Genomic DNA, 20085 nt, shown 5'->3' with positions numbered 1-20085 from the left:
ACAATAACCTTAATTTGAATTAAATTTGTATGTGCATAATTCTAACTGGTGTTAGTAGAGTAGAAGTTATCCTTGGACAATGTAATTCTAGCATTTTAGTTATTGTTAGTAAGGATAAGGATTAATAGGTACAGTTATTTAGAAAGGTTCCATCCTTTGGAGGAAAGAGGACCTGGAAATTATGCGGGATCTCAGACATCTGCATGCACAATGAGTGCCCTGATGAAGACAGTTTAGTGATTTTCTGCAGTAGCATGGATAGATAAAACATATTAGAATTTGCACATTATGTTCTTGAATAATTATAACCCTGCATTTTGAGGGATTATTTGCTATGCACCCTCAGAAACACAGCAGGAAATGTTGCCTTTTTAAATAATATACTGGAAGCCTCTCAGGGAAGGTGGATCATTGTCCTGCTCCTTCTGACTGTTAAAAACAGTTCTATGCTGCAATTTGCAAAATATATTTTTAGCACCGCTAAAGATGGCATCCTGTCTTTCATATGCGTCTTAAATGCTATAACTAATAATTCAGCGCTGTGCCAAAGTCTTATTAGGCAGGCAAAGAAAATTATGTTTAAACGATTTTCATGTTGGTGTAAAACTATAATTTTATGTCTGTCAAAGTGTGTCAGCCCTCTGCTAAAGTTACCTCAGTAACTATCCAATGCACCCATTTATTTACTGATTTTAAAAATTAATTGAGCTGGTGGTGAAATTTAACAAAAACATGGAATGGCTGAGGTGCCCCTGAGGAGAGGCTTGGGAACTGAAGCCGTGTTCATCTAGCCATCCAGCAGGATATCAGTAACTTTTTAGATAAATTCTTGTTAGTTTTTATCATTTTACTCTTAATGTTCTTCATATTTTCTACTGTTAAATTGTGCTTTTTTTGAGACAATACAGATGCTCCTCACTTAGCGACCGAGTTCCATTCCGGCAGCTAAGTGATTAAACAAAGTGGTCGAGGAACTGCCCCTTACCAATATCTCAAACATACTGCACTGGTAGTAGGTTTATGTCAACCATCTTTAGATATTGTTTTAATGCACCATTTATAAATTTTTTTGTATGTTTATGAATGTTTATACAGTAGTGTACTGTATACTGTAATAAACTAAAACAGCACATAGAAGATAAATAAGTCACTTGCACATATAAACTAAGACAGGAAGCAAGTAAAAACTTACAGCCATTGCTTTCGAAGACGTAAGAAAAGTGTAAGACGCAGTTTAACCTTCCGCACGTCTGTGTTTTCCGCGCTACTGGAGGTTCCCGGTCCCACACTGCAAAGCAAATGCATCAAACTAAAGGCAACGGTTACGGCATATCAAAATAAAGGTCAATTACCGCAAATAATATACAACCCACATAAATGAGAGAGCAGAACAAACAGGATTGAACAGAAACACCACACTGCCATTTCCACGGCCAAAGATCTCGTACAGCATCCAATACCGGCTGGCTGGAGAGCTGGTCCTTAGTCCGGGTGGTTGGTAAACAGGTAGGTTAAGTGAGGAGTGTCTGTATACAAATACAGTTTTTTTTTTAGCAATTTATTTGACTACTTAAGACTTTTACACAGTACTTACATGAAAACTGGAAAATGTTTCTATGAGTTGTTTTTTTTAAACTACTGCCGGTTCATAGGCTACATGCCATGAACTGTAAAATGAGCATCTTACGGCCCGAAAGACAGGGACTTTACTGTCGAGTTATTACAAGTCCTTCTGCATTACTCTTTACAAAGATACTTTACCTTGAGGGTCCATGATTTTTTTTCTATAAAAAAAGTGTAATAAGAGTAATAAAGCATTTCGGCTAACTCGTCTTCCTTTTGTGTGTTCTAGCCCGCCCTATGATCCAAATGATTCAGACTGCCCTAACAATAGTTGCACAGCCTTCCAGTCCGAAGGTGAGTGTAGCTACCTGCCTGGCAGCCAATGGGAAGCCCCCAGGAGTGGTTACCTGGGAAACGACACTTAAGGGTGAGCCGCGCACGGAGGAGATTCCCCATTCCAATGGGACAGTGACTGTGCGCAGTGACTACTTGGTGATTCCCAGTCGAGAGATGCACAAGCAGAAGCTTACCTGCGTCGTTACGTACAACAACGACACCACCATAGACACCATCATGCTTAACGTTCAGTGTAAGTGTTACTCCAAGCCTCCTCCTACGTGTTAAGGCATGCTGACTCAACACATTTTTCAAAGCACTGCTACAGTATTAATTATTAAGAATTATCCAAATGTTTGATTCAAGTAATTTATGTATTACATTGTGGATTAATGTAAGTTGACCCTGTCATACCTATTACCAAGGTTAACATAATTAAAATGTATTCAGAGGAGCAATATATTATAAAAAAAAAACTTACATATTTGTTTTATATCTTTTTTCTTTTATGTATCTTGTTTTTAGTTTTCAGGAAATACAAACAAACTTCCTTAAATAATCAGAACGTTATGCTCAAACAAAAAGTGTGCATATGTCAGCGAGTATGTAAGTAAATCTGACCCAGACACCCCGACTCTTTTACAGATAAACCAGAGGTTAAAATTGTGGGTTTTGATGGCAACTGGTACCTTAACCGACCAGATAAGCTGGGACTGACCTGCAAGACTGAAGCAAATCCCCCTGTAACTCATTTCGAGTGGAAGCTGTGAGTGTTCTTTAATACATATACAAAAAACTATATGTAGTGCATTTATTTAAAGTAATAATATTAATACTAATTGTGGTAGAATTTTGCAAACTCATTTTTAAAATTCAAGTGGTTAAAATTGTAAAACCAAATATGTATTAAATGAAGAGATGACACTATAAAAATTGCAAGAACGGTTACAGTACATTTCTGTCCTCCTGATAAGTTAATAGGTATATAGTATATAAGTAAAGACCTCTGCAACTTCTCTCATCACGAACCGCCGCTTTTGTTATTTTCAAGATACATATTCAGTAATGACCTACTTTGCGATTTGACTCAAATTAACCCAGAATTACAAAGTATGTCCGATAAAGAAACAAAAAAATAATCTCTTTGCTGCAGACCCGTTATGGTGGTTATTGAATGAATTTAGAAATTTGCGGTTCAGCAGTGTTTATCATACTGCATTATATGGATTGTGCCAGTGTAACAAAGAGACAGGCTATTGGGATGATTTTACTCTTTTAATGCAAGTGGATATTTTTAGCAAAGCAATTGATGCTCTAGGGTAAAATATCAGGATATTAACTGATGATCTTTTGGATACAAAATAAGTGTCTTCATGATTGGTGCAATTCAGTACTATGAATTTAAATTGCGAAGCAGTGATTATACACTATAAAGTCATACCAGGATATGTAGGCCATCTGAGAATCAGCTCAGATGTTCACCTCGGACCTCCATCTCATACAAAGCTATGCCCACTCTGATTCAGAATGGGTGAAGTTCCGGAATTAGAGAAACTCGGAATGTTTGTAGCTAAAAATGGAGGGTCAGTGTCGGTGGGAGGAGCGTCAGGAGTTAAGCTAACTGCAGATCTGTGCTGGTGCGATGGGATGAGATAAGCAGGGACAGAGGGAGAGAGAAAGGCAAAGGCTGATGGTGATCAGGGACAGCAAGGGCATGGTGCTGACAGATAGGGGAGGATGGCCATCTCAACAATGGACATAAGACACCAAATCTGTTGTGACACTTCCCCTCAGCTCTTGTTTCAAGGTCATCGTGGGGCTGTTCAGTGACAGTTCAAACAGGCACAAGCACACAAACACATCAACGTCAAATTATTGGGACATTTAACCGCGGAGACTACACACATTGAAGATTCTCGTGTTGGAAATCATTTAGAAATTCCAGTTGGATGTCACTAAGACAAAGTGGAGCATGTCTGTTTAATGGTAAATATCGTATAAAGCGTTCTACATGTACCAGTAGCATTCAATGTAGGAAATATTATAAAAAAAAATAGTAATTAATTTTATAATGTGTCATAAAACGAGTTCATTTAAAAAATGCAAGTTATTAAAATTGAAATCGAAATTCTCGGTGTTCCATTTTACGATTTAATATATAAAATTATGCTTCGCAAACACTATTTAATCAACAAGACTAAAACAAGAAATTGGAACTAAGACTAATAACATTTTTCCTGACTAAGAGTATAACTATACCATCAGTTTCTAGAGACAACATGCGTATTGCGCTATGAATGGAAGTGTCACCATACTGTACGTAGGTGCGTGGTATTTTCAGAAGTTATTGCAATTGAGAGATGCAATACAAAGCATTTAAAATTGTGGACTGATATGTAGCACTTTTGCATGTTTTATATAAAATAACAGTGCGGTTGAAATTTAAGGTGAGCAGTAGGGATTTATTATTATTGACAGTTTATGAAAATGAAAAGGCAGCCGTATGAAGGTGCTGATCTGGACAATATATATAGTTCAATTATTGCTCTATGTTTAACATTTACAATAGCTTTGTCTTCTGTGTTGTATAATGTTGTTAGTATTACCATTACAATTATTGTTATTGTTAATACTACTATGAATAATAATAATAATTTTCTTGCATCTGGAGATAGGCTGTATGGAAAAGGTGAAAGTATTTGAAGAATAGAAAAAAGTGCTTTATTTTGCCTTATATTGGTCTTAAATACTTTCCCCTATGTAGCTTTAGCTGGCACTGTGGTTTTTCATAGGTATGGAGTACGCAAATGACTTTTTGTATCTGAAAGTGTCTGAAAAAGCATTCCTTAGTGAATTGGGTGAATTGTGAGAGGGACAGACACAGGAATACAGAGTTCAAAACACACTGCTCTTAAATTCCCCATGACTGCATTCATGTAGATTCAAAGGATACGTGGATAAGTATTTTTTAGAATTATGCAAACCTTCTGACCTGAAAATGTCATTTTTTTCCCTCTGAAATGCATTGTACCAGGGTGAGGTGGATGTTTTTTTTTCTTTCTTTCTCTTCAAAGAATTATCTTGGTCCATAGTTTCATATAGTTGTCATCTGTTATCAGACGGTCAAGTTTCGTTTCTTATTGTTTCAGCTTGAATGGCTCAATGCCCGCCGGAGTTGAGATTCTCAACAACACTTTGTCCTTAAAAGGGCCTGTCACATATGATCTGGCCGGCACATATGTGTGCCATGCTACCAACAGCATTGGAACAAGCTCTGGGCAAGTGGAAGTTAATGTCACAGGTAAGTCTGACTGGGGCTTACCTTGCTTATCTTTTATTGTAACATTTTCGTTTAATCTGCAGTTGTGCATTGGGCTGCTGGTGACTATGGTGATGACAGCTTGATCCATCTGTGCTTTAACTGAACTATTGAGTACATCGCAAATGAATTATGCAGGTGTCAGTCAAATTAGTTTAATTGTCAAATTAGTTTCCTTTGGAGACAAGTTTTTTTTTTAGCCTCAATTCAAGATGGGACAGGCAGAGTGATCGCACATGCATCTGGTGGGCTACACCTGACACAATGCACCATTGAATTTTTACTATGATGCGTGACAGGAGATTGCGTCGGTGGCCGTGAGCCTCCCTCATTTCCACATTAGAGCGGAGCGTGGCGGCTGTAGCCGAGAATCACGACAGCAAAGATCTGCACGAGAGCAGAGTGGTAGAATAAAGCTGTCCGAACCAAGAATAGAACAAAATATGCCTGCCAGAAACCAAGGACAATAACTGAAATGTTTGGAATGAAGAAAAGAAAAACATCTCAGTCTTAGCTCTTGTAATAGTTGTTGATATGTATCTGCATGAAGCAATGTCATTTGCATTGAGATTCCTTTAATACATTTTTTCAGCAAAAAGTCAATTAATTACACATATTTAAAATACCTATGAAATTGCGTTGCCATACATTTTCTTTCAATTTTTTAATGACTCACAAGCGAACCCTGCTCTTTAATTTTAATGTTCTCAATCCTAGAAATGATTTAAAATGGATGACCGTTCGGGGATGTTGGAGCTGTCGTGCCGTACGTTGGCCTGCTCGTTGATTCGACCCTAAATGAGAGCGCCCGCATGCTGGGTTTGGGGTAACGAGCCGCACGTTGGCCTGTTCGTTGATTAGACCCTAAATGAGAGCGCCCGCGTGCTGGGTTTGGGGTAACGAGCCGCACGTTGGCCTGTTCGTTGATTCGACCCTAAATGAGAGCGCCCGCGTGCTGGGTTTGGGGTAACGAGCCGCACGTTGGCCTGTTCGTTGATTCGACCCAAAATGAGAGCGCCCGCGTGCTGGGTTTGGGGTAACGAGCCGCACGTTGGCCTGTTCGTTGATTCGACCCTAAATGAGAGCGCCCGCATGCTGGGTTTGGGGTAACGAGCCGCACGTTGGCCTGCTCGTTGATTCGACCCTAAATGAGAGCGCCTGCGTGCTGGGTTTTGGGTAATGAGCCGCACATTGGCCTGTTCGTTGATTCGACCCTAAATGAGAGCGCCCGCATGCTGGGTTTTGGGTAACGAGCCGCACGTTGGCCTGTTCGTTGATTCGACCCTAAATAAGATCTCCCGCGTGCTGGGTTTTGGGTAACGAGCCGCACGTTGGCCTGTTCGTTGATTCGACCCTAAATGAGAGCGCCCGCGTGCTGGGTTTTGGGTAACGTGCTGCATGTTGGCTGCTTGTTGATTTCTGTTTCTGCTCTTTGGATGTTTCCTGGGCTCAGACCCAATTCAGCTACCATCTTTCGTTCTTGCATGTTGCTGCCTTTCATCTTCCTGGCCTCTTTCTGTAGCTGAGATAACGACAAAACCATGGAGTGGGTGAGATGGGAAATGAAAGGCATGAGAAAATAAGGCCCTTTCATGGGGATCTCTGCACAACTGATGGTTTTCTTCACTGATGGACTATTTCAGTACATTAATGGTTTCTCCTTAAAGTCATTTAAATGTAGTTTAGTGTTGTTTTGGTTTTATATTTCATATGAACTTTTAAAAATTTAATATGAATAAATACATTGTATCTATGTATTAACAGCTACCCAGTATCAACACAATCTTTATTGTGTGTGTGTGTGTGTGTGTGTGTGTGAGTGTTTGTATTTACCACATTGTAGGGACCAAATGTCCCCACGATGTCGTAAAACTTTTTTACCTTTTAGCTTTTTACTTTTTCAGGTCCACACAATATAAACCTCAATTTTATAAAAGTATGTGATGGCAATCAACAAACTAAAAATGCCAAAAGTCTTGTATTTTGTTTGGTTATGTATGGTTAAGGTTAGGGCTGGGTTGGGGTGAAGGTTGTCATAGTTAGGATTAGGGTTTTGCCCATAGAAATGAGTCCCCATAAAGATACAGATACTGAATCTGTGTGTGTGTGCGTGTGTGTGCATGTGTGTGTGTCTGGGTTTTGTGAATATTTGTGCTCATTCATTATTCAGCCCGTGAGCCTTTCTTGCAGTACTGAAGCTTCTGGAAATCAACATGTGTCACGTCCGCTATTGCTAATGGTTCTTCGTGCTGAACGGTCTCAATCAGCAGCAGAAATGAGCTCATAATTTCAGTGTGGCAGACTAAGTATCCTGCGTTCTCCTTATGCATGGCTCTTCTTTCTTCCTGTTTCTGCATTTCTGGGAAATTCGGTACAATGATGAAAAATAGAATACTGTCTTGGGAATTGTTTTGTTGTGGGGGAAGTCAAATTGTTTGTTTGTTTGTTTGTTTGTTTTTACCTGTACCTTTGGTTAGTTTATAAGTTAGAAATGGTCAGTAAAAAAAAGCAGAACAATTGCATGACTAATTTAGTCTCCATTCATCTCCAAATCTCATAGCTTGTAGACTGGTCAAGTAAGCCCACCAATTTCTGGTCAGTTTTTATCCTTTTTGTTACTTTCTTGTTAATCACATTCCCACGTTTTTGATTTATATTTCTACCTGCATGAATCACACATAACCTCAGGTATTAAATGTGAGATTTGTGTGAAGAGTACTGCAGAGTACCTACATCACCTACACGTGACAAATAAAACAGCTGATCACTGTTGCTGTGCTGCAGAGATTAAACATTTGCTGAGAGTCATGCGTCCTGCTGCTTCCAGGCCCAGAGAGACAGCAGCTGATTCACATTTACAGATTTAAGTAAGCGTTAAATAATCTGGTGCAGTTAAATCGGGTTCTATAGTTTGCCCAGATTAATCAGTATATGTGTTAAGAGATAAATCCTGGGATCTTTATGTAGATCTCTCTTTTATCTCCATAAGCAACAACAATTGAGGTATCAAACCCTAATGATTTGCATATAAATTATATGGCTAGTCTAATGTTAATAAATAACAAATACAGAATACAATTATAATATTGTGGTTTACAATTAAAGCCAGCAAGTCCTTGTGAATGCCAAATTAAAGAATTTCCCACTTCCCATCAACTGTGGCAGGAGACATTGTGTCCCAATTTCTGTAAAGGGCAGATTAGCCTGGTAATTATTTTCAATTCATAAAAGTCAGTATTAATAACTGAGATTCATGAACCAAATTATTTTACTAATAACTGTAATTTTTTAATTATTATTATGGTGACCACCTTTTCCTTTATCTCTGCCAGCTTTCAGTTGCTTGGGTTCTAGAAATACAGCACAAAGTGACTTGAATTCCTAGAGTTATTTGCACTTGTCTTTAAATGGCTAATGGCCAATCTCAGGCTTAAGTCGTACAGAATACATGCTAAAAATCTAGTGGACGCTGAAGGTATGCGAGAGCTGCTGGTATAATGAAACAGCTGTACCATGCAGATGCCGGGTAAAAATAACAAAGTAATTCTTTATTTCTTTCCATTTGATTGACCGACATTAATAATTTTAAGCCAACATGAGTTTTTGACTTTTTTTGTTCAAGTTGGTTGGAGATCACTTGTGGGCCACAGATTTCATGTCTTGGCCATAGATTCAGACCAGATCTTTTACTGAGCAGCTGTAGGACTCTTACTTTGCTTTTCTGAAGCTACTGCAGGACCGCTTTGGCCTTGTTTGGCACCAGGCATTCCAGTCCTTAGTGCTGTAAAGTAACCAGAGAGCATGATGATGTCATGGCCAAGCTGGACTGAGGGATGCGGTTTCCTGGGTGACGGCCCTTGCTGGCTCTGTGCCAAACACAGCTCTTCATCTTCACTTTTCCTTTCATGTGTCTACAAAACCCTTTCCCATTTTTTTTCTGGATCACTCACATGCTTTGTTATAAACACTAGGCAAGCTTTGATATGTTTTTTTTTTCCTTTTTTAAGCAATGACCTCCTCCTCCCCTCCCTACTATATACTGTTATACAGTATCCTGAAAATAATAAATGTTCATTCTCTTCCGTTTCATATTCTGGAAATGCACATTCTCCTCCATTGCAGCCTCTGAATTCTGCAGCGCTTTGAAAGTTGCTGTTGGCCTGCAGATTTCTTACCAGCATCCCTCTTTCCTGGGTTGGGAGGGTCAGCTCGATCTAAGCAGTGCTTTGTGTTGTATGACGTCATTCCCCTTTTTTGATGATGATGTCATAGGGAGACCCAGGGACTGTGATTTTTTTTATACCTGTCTCCTAGTTCTCTGATATGAAATTTCCTTGATCTTCCCTGACTGAGAGACCACACAGATACAGGTGCTTTTAACTTGAAATCTGTGATCATTGATCATGAGTCATATCACTGCACACTGGCATATGCCAGTCAACTAAATGCCTGGCTTGTTAGGAAAATTTTGTGCATCTAACTTAAGATTTGCCACAGTTGAAACAATCAAAATCTTTTTTCATATTGTGTAATTTAAAACTCATAGCTTGAAATCATTTTGAGTATTAATTTTTTTTTCTCAGTCCTGAATACTTTCTGAATACTTTTGCATAGCACTGTGCATATCTGTGTGTACCTGTGTGTGTGTGTGTATCTGTGTGTGTGTGTGTACAGTATGTATATTCACAAAAAATAGATGAATGCAGAATGAAAATTAAAAACCTTTACTGGCCTTCATAATGCAATGCTAAGTGAATTTTAAGTCAAAATGCGCTGACATTATTGCTGTAATGAATTGGTTTTCTGCATACATTATATCTAAAGACCTTGAGCTAACATGCCCTGCAGTAATATATGGATTGTACTGAATAATGTAAATTCTCTATAAATGTGGGTCTCCTAGAGCAGCCAAATATCGCAGGCAGGGAGGAGTTTTCTATCGAGCTGAGTCAAATCCTTTGCATCTGCTTGTGGCCTTCATGTCTGATATTAATAAAGGGGACGAGCAGAAGAATGCGAGTGAGTACGATGTGCACGAGCGCTGAAATGACTGGGATTACTAGAAATTCTCCTTTTTTGTGTGCATCAATTAGAGAAGCAATAGACACCTGACCCCATGTGATTACAGATAATGATAGTAACTGTTGCATCTGCTAGTTCTGTTTAGAAACCACGTCACACACAAAGCAATGGATATTTTCCTTCAAGAAATAAGTGTTTTTATAGTGATCATATTTAATTCAAACCATCCCGTTGTAGGTTATACTACAAAGACATAGCAATTCTGCGTATTGGAATGATCAATGTCACTGGAGTTTTTTTACATTGGACAAATGCCGCTCTTCCAACAAGGGCTTTAACATTTTGCCGCACCACTGAGTGAAATGTATGCCTACATCATCCAAGGTCTTTTCTCAATGTGTGTGACATGTAACAACAGAAGCTGACTCCCCTATGTTGGGCTGATCTGCTGATCTGCTGAGCTCCGCCCTGAGGAATTAGGCAGAAGATGATCCTGGAGGTTAATTGAATGGAATTAACCAATCACGTGACGGTACTTCTGTGGCGTGACGTTGTTGGCATAATGCAAACTGGAACTGCACATGCAGCTTTAGAGATTTACAGATTTTCCTCTTTGGCTGGTTGTCCAATCTCGTTCTGAACAACAGCCTTAAACCACTAAATATAGGGAGGGCAGATATTCAAGTTTGGCCCTGAAAGACAGTGGGTGCCATCAGAGATGATATTCATTTACACAATAAAATAAAATTAGATGGATAGATGGACAGACAGACAAGCAGACAGAACATTTGTTCTACTGAGCAAAATCACTTTGTTTCTCCCCAAGTTGAGCAGTAATCCATGTACTTCATTTCCCAACTGATCTTTTAAGGCTTGAGTTTGTATTTTTTTTGTACTTCTGTTTCTCTCCTGTTTCTGAAGTCATCCTATCATTCTCATTTCCTCTCAGCTCTTGCTTTGTTACCCCCACAGCTGAGGGACTTGATGCCATTGGTCAATTGCATATGGTGAAACTTATATGACTTGTAGAACAAAATTAATTATCTTCAGAGCACATACAAGACAATTATTCATTTATATTAACAAAATCCAACTTGTCCAGTAGGCACACTCTTCATTCTGTATTATTCAGATTGCAAACCTGAAGGTCAACTCAGCACCCGACTGCAGCAGGATTCAAAATGCATCAATTTTCTTGCAAGATTACAGGATCCATTACGGAAACTGAGAATCACATTTTAAGTGAATATAGATGTTATGATGAAATATCTCTCCGTAATGGCAAAGTAAGGAAAGAGCATGATCAAATATCCCCGGAGGTCATGTCAAAATCGGCCAAAAACAAAACACAACACACTAATACCGTATATTTTTGAGAATGAGAGGCAAGTGGAATTAATCAACATGTGAACTCTGGTCACCAAAATGCCCCCTCCCCCCACTTCTCATATCTCTTACATGCTCCTCCAGTTATGTTACTATGAAAAGTTGACGGACATATGCCTTTTGGGTCAATTTGACCCCAGGGTAGGTGGGAGAGATGCATATAATGAAATGAACCATAAGTGCTTTTATTCTGTGAAAAAAATTATAAACACAAGCCAGTAATGTATGTTGAAATGACATAATTGCTAGTAAACCTCATGGTAATACAGTTTCCTGCTGGTGACTTATACTCTTTCCAGGCAAATTGTTCATCCTTTATTTTGGCATAAATTAAACAGGCATGCTAGCTGTCGGCCTCATATGGAAACATTAAATCATTAATTTTTTTTGTAACAAAACTAAGAATGGAATCCTTTCAATGGTAATTTAAAGGCAAATGAGCATGTCTTTGCATGTTCTTTCATCCAGATCCTAACGGCTTATGCCATGTGCGTGACTGGACAGGGCTGCATGGTTAAAAATTGGAAAAAATCATAGCGTGCCATCCCTTTAATTAAAGGAGAAGACGCTGTTATGTGGGGACAATGCAATGAGAGTTCTGTTATGCACATTGTATCCAATGTGGAAAATTCCGGCATGTCTTTCTCATATATTTCTTGCAATTCTCTCTGCACTCAGGTTCATGTATGGTTTTGCGAGAATAACTTTATTTGGATAGTTAGGTCATAGTTGGATGGTTGTATTGCGGGAGGAGATGAGGTAAAGGGCTTATTAAAATATGGCAGGCAGTCCAGCTGTCGTTTACATGTGCCTCCTCAAAAATTGTGACCCATGCAATGGACCAGGCCTTTAGGGCCTTGGCTATGAAGTTAACTGTGAAATAGTCACTCAAAACACAAGACCCATTCATGAGAAGTGTGCATATCACATACAGGTGACATGAATACTATTTTTATAATTCAATATAGCTCTGAATTTAGTCAGGTTGTAGATATTCTTTTTCAGAGATTTCTTCAGAGATTTTTTTGTTAGTGCAGTTAAGGGACACCAGGAATCAATCGAGGGGATGTTTGATGGTTGGAAAGTTCTAGAATCTATTTAGACATTTTTTTTCACTTATGAAAACCTGAAACTGTGAAACCCTTGAATGTGTTGCCCATTTTCGATACTCTTATGCTTAAGGTTATTAAACCAGGAAAAGACTGGCAATGACAATGAATATGCTTCAATTTTGTATATGGGTTGGCGTCCATTGGACATTGTTTATTTTTCTTGTCTGTGCCACACAGCTTTCCTAGTTCAAAGTTGTGTGTGTGTGTGTGTGTGTGCGAGCGGGTTTACCTATCCTTATGGGGACACAATGTTAGCATTTTTCCCATTGAAATGAATGAGCGGTCCCCATAAGGATATGTGATAGAGGAATGTGAAATACACTAAATACTTTGTTTGCTTCAATAAGAATTCAAGAATGCTGGAAAGAATTGCTATGTGGTAAAATGGATAATGGTAAATAGTAATTGTCATAATTTTAGCATTTGAGAAATATTTTTCTTGTTGCTTTTTAGTAAAAGTGTTACACTTTCTCAGTATTTAGTCCTAAAAAAAGAGAACTGCATGATCAAATTATATGTGCTACATGTAAAAGTATTTCTTTAGGAAGATGTGACATTGAACTTCAGTTGTTTTCAATCTGCATGAATAATGACCCTACTTGCTTTGCCTACTATCTGGGGGGTTGGAGATTCGGCTTTTTATGTTGCTTTTCCCTCCCTTTAACCCTTGCACAATCCTTCCACCTGCACCCCCCAAAACCACCTCCCCTTGCACCAGAGCACTGATACACTTTCCCCTTCCATGTGTCTTTTCCTACCCAGAACTCCCTTACATCCCAAATGACCGGGTCTCGCAGGAGCGGCACAATTCAGGGCTCATCATTGGCGGTGCAGCCGGAGGAATCGTCGTCCTCCTGGTGGCCTTGATAATCCTCTTCGTCATTCTCCGGCGACGGCAACGCACCTTTAAGGGAGACTACAGTACCAAGAAGCACGTTTATGGTAATGGGTACAGCAAGCCAGGCGGATTGTCCGCTCATCCCACCCTCCCCAAGAACTTGCCGTACGGTGAGGACTCGGACGATGAGAAGAAGACAAGTCAGATGGGAGGCACAGGGCTCTACGAAAGAAGCGACCGGGTTTTCGACGATGATGACCTGAAGAGGCCGTATTTCACAGTAGACGAAAGCGAGAGTCACGAGTACGAAGAGAGGAGTCTAGCTTATCCATATGACCACGAAGTCGAGATTACGGATGACATGGTTTCCCAAACTGATGGCTCTGTAATTTCGAAGAAAGAATGGTATGTTTAGAGGCATGTGACACCAAACCTCCTTCCCTCCTTCTGCAACTGATCATCACCTCATTCTGTAGTCCTCCACTCCCATATTCCCTCTACATGCCCATTCCTTCAGCCTACGATCCAAACCCCCATAAAAAATAAACAATTTACATACTGAATGCAACTTCAACTGGAAAACAAATCACCGTGAAATTTTAATTCTTAAGATTAAAGAGAATATTCCAAAAAAAATATATCTACAAATAGACTGATGCTGGTTTACGTTTTTTGGCCGCAAGATTTTCTGTGTGATACATATGACAATTTTACATGCAGTTCTTTAAGAAAAAACATTTGTGTCAATTATGTTTTAGATGAAAAGAAAAAAAAAACAAGGATTGCTTGGTGTACATTGTGAAAGTCCTACACTGGATGTACATTTTCCTTTTTATTATTGCACATATTATGTGTTATTTTTGTACATATTTGAATTTTTAGTGAGAGTGGAAATATGAATTTTATGACAGAGGTTATGGCCGGAGGGGGCAGTTTAAACGAGGCTGTGTCTCACGCAGCCCAATGGGAAGACCGTTACTTACACTCCTCGAAGCCTTTGACTGGATCAGAGCAGACGCCAGCATGATGCAGACCTGGAATCCTTTTTTTTTTGTTTGTTCTTTGCCTTCCTGTACAGTGAATGTATTGTAGCTTCTGTAAAAAATAATACAAAAGGAAAAGAGTGGTTTATTTCCAAAGATTCATAATCAGCATTATGAAAAGTGCTCAGATAAGCCATATAGGGGAGAAATCAGTTTACTTTCAATCCAGTCAGATCTGCATTGACCACTGTAAGGATGTAAGGTAATGAAAGATGAGGGAACATTTTTATTATTTTCTAATACATTATTATTATCATTATTATTGAATAGTATCCTGGCCTTTCTCAACCCAGATAAGCAGTTATGGAAAGTGGTTGGTTTCACGTCATATAACAATAAACGCTCATGTTTCATTCTTTGGCATCACCAGTGACCACCAGTTCCTTTTTCCCATTCCCAGTTCCGAGTCTCAGGCCTCTGCAGCTGTATGCAGTTGTGTTGCGACCTTTTTTCGTTTCCAAATACTGAATGACATATTGGATGGTGCTATCCACAAATGGTTTACACGATGAAAACTACGACAGAAGCTAAATTTTAATATGATATCTGAGAGAGGCAGTGGTTTGGAATGTTGTTCTAGAACATTCCGTCGTCGTTTATTATTCATTTTTTATTATTAGACATAGATCTTTTTTTCTGCTGGAGTTCTGACAGTCGTTTCTATATAAAATCATTCAGGACGACATGCAGGGGAATTACCTAGTCCTCTACAGATGAGAAAAGCGAATGAGAGAATTCATCAGGCAGCAGAAACAGCATTAGAGTCCCACCCTGACTGCAATTGAGCCCGATATTGCACATTTTATAAGTTTTGTGTGAATGTCAGGCTAAATGGTGTGCACATTTTCATGTGACCATTAAGTATTCAGCAAATACAGCCAGTGGATACAGACACAATCGAGGATGATGTGAGATTTAACTTTATTTTTGATACTCAGTTTGCATTGTTCTTTTCACAGTCCCTCTTATCTGAACACTGTATTGTTAGCATGCGTTTCTGTGCATAGTCGTCCACATTAACATTAGTGGACACGAGTCAAGTAAAACAAGAAAAAGAAGAACTTTTGTTTTGTTCTGTTTGAGAAATTCGTTTTGTTTTTTGTCGCACAAATGTTACGGAAATCATTTTGTTTGTGAGTAGTATGATTGTGTGTGCCATGGAAAATGGCAAGTGAGAAATATTTTATAATGCTTTACTTCATAGTTCAGATAAAAAAATACATTTAACTCTAAAATTAAATTAGTCATTAAAATTAATTTTGGTACAGTGATCTTAGCTAGCTTTGTGAATTCCTCTGTAACATAAAGACAGTTAATAAAAGTAAACAGTATATATACTTGTACTGATTCATATTCTTTAGATTTTTACTTGTTGACGCAAACTGACACCACTACCAATGCTGTAAAATTTACATTTCAGCAAGATACTACACTGTTGCTTTCCATTGTAGATTAATTTCTAAAAATTTCAATTTATTATTTTTAAAATACTACTAATAATGTGAATGATGGAAAAGGTCATATTTCTGTTTTAGTCTTTTTTTATTTTATTTGTACTCTTTGGTGCGTCTTAAATGTAAAGCTAGATAAAACAAAATGACAATCTGTTTATGTGGTTGTTCATTTTTTGACATACAGATTTCACTGTGGCTTAAACGTTTAACCAACTTAAATTCGAACCAATGTCTGATTATGTAAAACATCCTGAATAGAAAGTGCAGTAGTAACAAAGGTTACTTTTAATAGAACAAAGGAAAAAGTGACATTCTTGGAATATTTGTTTCCATTTAGATCTGAAAGCTTGGTGTTACATGATACAGCTATAGTACCTCAACTATCAGCTTTCCCATAAAGACATGGGGGGAGAGAGTGATCAAGCAAAACTAAGACAGATCAGTTCCAGATTACAGTACAGACACCACGGAAGTACTCATTTACCGTAAAAAACATTTCATTATGACTGTTGCCTCCAGAGAAAGACCTGATATTCCAATGCTGTCACCTGAAAACACACTTTTCCCCATAATACGTAAAGCTGCCACTCCTTACGGCTAATATTACGCTCAATCCATTGGACCTGAGAGCACCCTATATTTTTCTGTAAATCTTGCAATTTGCCTGTGTCACCAGTGACCAGATACTAAATTTAATTCTGCAGAAAGGACATTTACCCAAAATAGGCTAATGGAGAGAAGCATTTAAGCTATAAGCTAGCATTTGGTTTTCTTTGACTCATCTATGGCGTGTTTTTAGGTCAATACATGAAATGTCAAGTCTGTTACGTTTGGTCCCTGTGGCTTGAACTGTGTGTAATTAGTCTGATCACATTCTCATTGATAGCTGACACTTTATTGCCCTTAATTTTACAAAACAAAAGGTCGTACACAAGGTGATAAGGAATACAAATGGAATTTATGGTATTTTTCTTATAGGATGTTTAAAATATATAGAACCAACATAGAGAGAGCAGTTACAGTGTTTAATGAAATGAGTTATTAGAATGTATGTTTCTCATGAGTCACTGGTAGTCACTGGAAAATTATTAATTTTTAAATGAATATCTGAATTACCACTATGGATCTTTTATTTCCCAAATGTGTACTTATCCAGGATTGCAGAGGCCTGGAATCAAAGTATCTTTTTTCTCCCTCATTTTTCCATTCCTTCTGGCCACAAACATTTTTGCTGTTTGAATGCTAAGATCACATACATCCCAGTCAAGAAGCCATCCCACTGCGGGTCACACACAGACACAGTCATTGATACAGAGGACGATGTAGAGCTACCGATTTACCTGCAACTTCATGGCTCGTGAGAAGAGCTTGAGGAGAACTTGTACACTTTGCACATACAGAGAGCTGGTTTCCAGATTTGAAACTGCAGACCCTAAAGGTGAGAGATCGTGATGCAATCCCACCAAGTCACCGTGAAATGTTCGATTGATAAGAATCATGTAAACAGTTCATTTGTTGTGTATTTTTTTAAGCGTTTTAGAACTGATTTCTACAATGGTGTTACCTGATCTATAATAAATAGACCCCTTGCTTATTCAACAGCAAAGTGTGCTGATTAAAACACTTTGTTCTACAAATTCACAATGAGAACATTCTCATAAATAATATTCAAATGGCATTCCCTTAAAATCAAACTGAGACTGATTGCATGATTGATTACACAATTCTGCTGGTTATAAACAAGTGTATGTGTGTTTTTATAGACATAATACTGATGTTTAGTGAAGAGTTTCTCAAGAAAGAGGTTATTCTGTAAGTCTGAATGAATATAAAACTTTATACATAAGATTATTGGTGATAGACGAATTAAAAATGATTCATAAAGAGAATTCTCGTTGCTTGAGGTCATCAAATGTTTCAAATTCAGATATGTTTTTTATCTATTGCAAGTCTTGCAAAAAACATAGCATTTATGTGTTCTGTTTCCTAATAAGAATGTTTTGTATTATTGAGATGGGCACCAATAAACTACAGTGATTTTATTTTGTGTTTGTATGTATCTATACACGCACAAAAGTGTGTGTTTTTGTACATATTTTATACATGGTGTTAGCAGAGATATGAACACGGATATGGATGTGTTATCCTACAGACAGAAACATTTCAGTGCTTTTCCATGTAAATTACAAGATCTGAGTTTCTGCTCAAAAGATATAGTGTGCGAGTAGTGTGAGAGTAGTGTGAGAGTAATGACGTTGGTTTGGTGGGATGTTAAATATGTAAATTGAATTGCAGTGGTTGCAGGGCAGCGGATCTTAGCTTTTCTGCAGTGTATCAATATTACTCCCAATGTTATACATGAACTCCTACTACAATGGAGGGAGAAAGTGTTTTAACAGTGTTTTAAAAGCTAATGGCATTGATATTTAAAGTCAAAACTGTGTTGTGTTCTTTTCAATGCACTCTCATCTTTTTTCCTACTGTATGGTACTCATTCATTCATTCATTTATTCATTCATTCGTCTTTTCATTCTCTCTTTTTTATTATTCTAATTTTGTATTTCCAGTACATTCTCGGCACTACAGGGGTAATTCTGTTCTGTACTGTAAAGTATAATACAATTGTGTTGTAAGTCTGAAAAGACTGTATATCGTTTTTGTAAATAAAGGTGGAGAAAGTAATATGTATGTTTCTGTAGTCGTCACATATTTTCATTAACACTAGGATCTAACGGTTAACTAGCAAAAATAAACATTATAAAAATAACAGCTGAATACAAAGTACTTTTTGTACATCATATTACAAGTTCAATATCCATCTATAGACACCAAAAATGTCTAAAATATCTAACTTTTAAATATATCAGAATATTTTACTTTAATTTCTGCACCTCAGTTTTGATTGCATTTCTGAAATTACATTTCTTAAAGGGCCTGAACATAGTTTTTTCCAATTGTACGACCAATTGTTGTGCAGGCTTTCTTGATTAAGCAATATAGGTTTTGTGCCATTGATCTGGACTGTTGTCAAACGCAATGAAGTATTGATTCTGCAGGAAAAAATATACACAAGGCAATGTTACTTTAATTTTTAATATATCTGACAGCAAACAATTTTCTGTTTGGCTGCCTATGTTTTTTGCTCTACTCTATTTTTTTTTTTACTCCACAAATAAATAAAAGAGCAAACGAACGCCTCACCTTCCCCAACATTAAACAGCATTATAATTTGCCAGGACTCAGGCAAGAGAATTGACCCCTTTAGTATGAATGTTCTGACATTCTTCCGCTTGTGGTATTTCCACTAAAATGTTCAGTCTAGGGGCTGGACTTCGCAGAAGTTCGACAGAAGACTGCATTACTCAACTGGTAAAGGAGGGTAGCTGCGGAAACATCAAACAATTTTTTGATTTATTAGTTTCAGATTCATTCATTTTTAATAGCTTGATTAGTAGTTTAACAAGCCAAGTTGTAGTACATATAAAAATATATTGAAATATACAGGGCAGAGCTCTGAAATAATTAAAATCAGATCAGAGTGGTATGTATCTGCAGCTTGTCATTTCACTGTGTTGTCTAATTTATCTTGACATTTTTGGAATAGCTGTCCTGTAGAAAAATGAGACAGGCTGATTATTTTGTACAGATACTGTTTAATTAGTTCCTAATTATATAAGTAACCATATGTGACTATTCTGATTATTAAATAATCAGGGCACAATGAGCCAGACTGATGAAGTGCACCTTGACAACCTAGATGAAAATAATCATGGTTGACAATACTTTTATTATACAAAATTACCATTTATAAATTTGTTGTATTTTTAAGAATAAAAATAAATATACACAATGTATGAATCCTCAGCTTCAAACATTTCTCCTTTTTTCAGTAAAAATACTACCTCAGTACGACACTTACTATTTACAATGTAAATGTATGAAAACGCAATAAATAATGCAATTGACACATACTAGCAGTGTGGCACAAGGCATTCTGTGAGCTGAATGATTA

The 20085-nt window shown here is 37.7% G+C and overlaps 1 protein-coding gene across 2 annotated transcripts in view; it reads left to right on the top strand.

The window, feature by feature from the left end:
- LOC111837966 (nectin 1b-like) overlaps positions 1-20085 on the top strand; it is a 147610-nt gene that overhangs the window by 39011 nt on the left and 88514 nt on the right. The window contains exons 4-7 of one of the 2 annotated variants that reach the window (XM_023800462.2): positions 1853-2152; positions 2545-2665; positions 5049-5200; positions 13501-18761. In XM_023800462.2, the coding sequence (XP_023656230.1) occupies positions 1853-2152; positions 2545-2665; positions 5049-5200; positions 13501-13991 (1064 nt within the window). In that variant the 3' untranslated portion in view covers positions 13992-18761. Of the gene's footprint in view, positions 1-1852; positions 2153-2544; positions 2666-5048; positions 5201-13500; positions 18762-20085 lie in introns of those variants that run through there. The other variant, XM_072702450.1, reaches the window with a different exon arrangement.

The sequence above is a fragment of the Paramormyrops kingsleyae genome, chromosome 18 (genome assembly GCF_048594095.1).
Source record: "Paramormyrops kingsleyae isolate MSU_618 chromosome 18, PKINGS_0.4, whole genome shotgun sequence".
Classification (NCBI taxonomy): Eukaryota; Metazoa; Chordata; class Actinopteri; order Osteoglossiformes; family Mormyridae; genus Paramormyrops; species Paramormyrops kingsleyae.
This window is presented reverse-complemented; position numbering and strand designations above follow the sequence as displayed.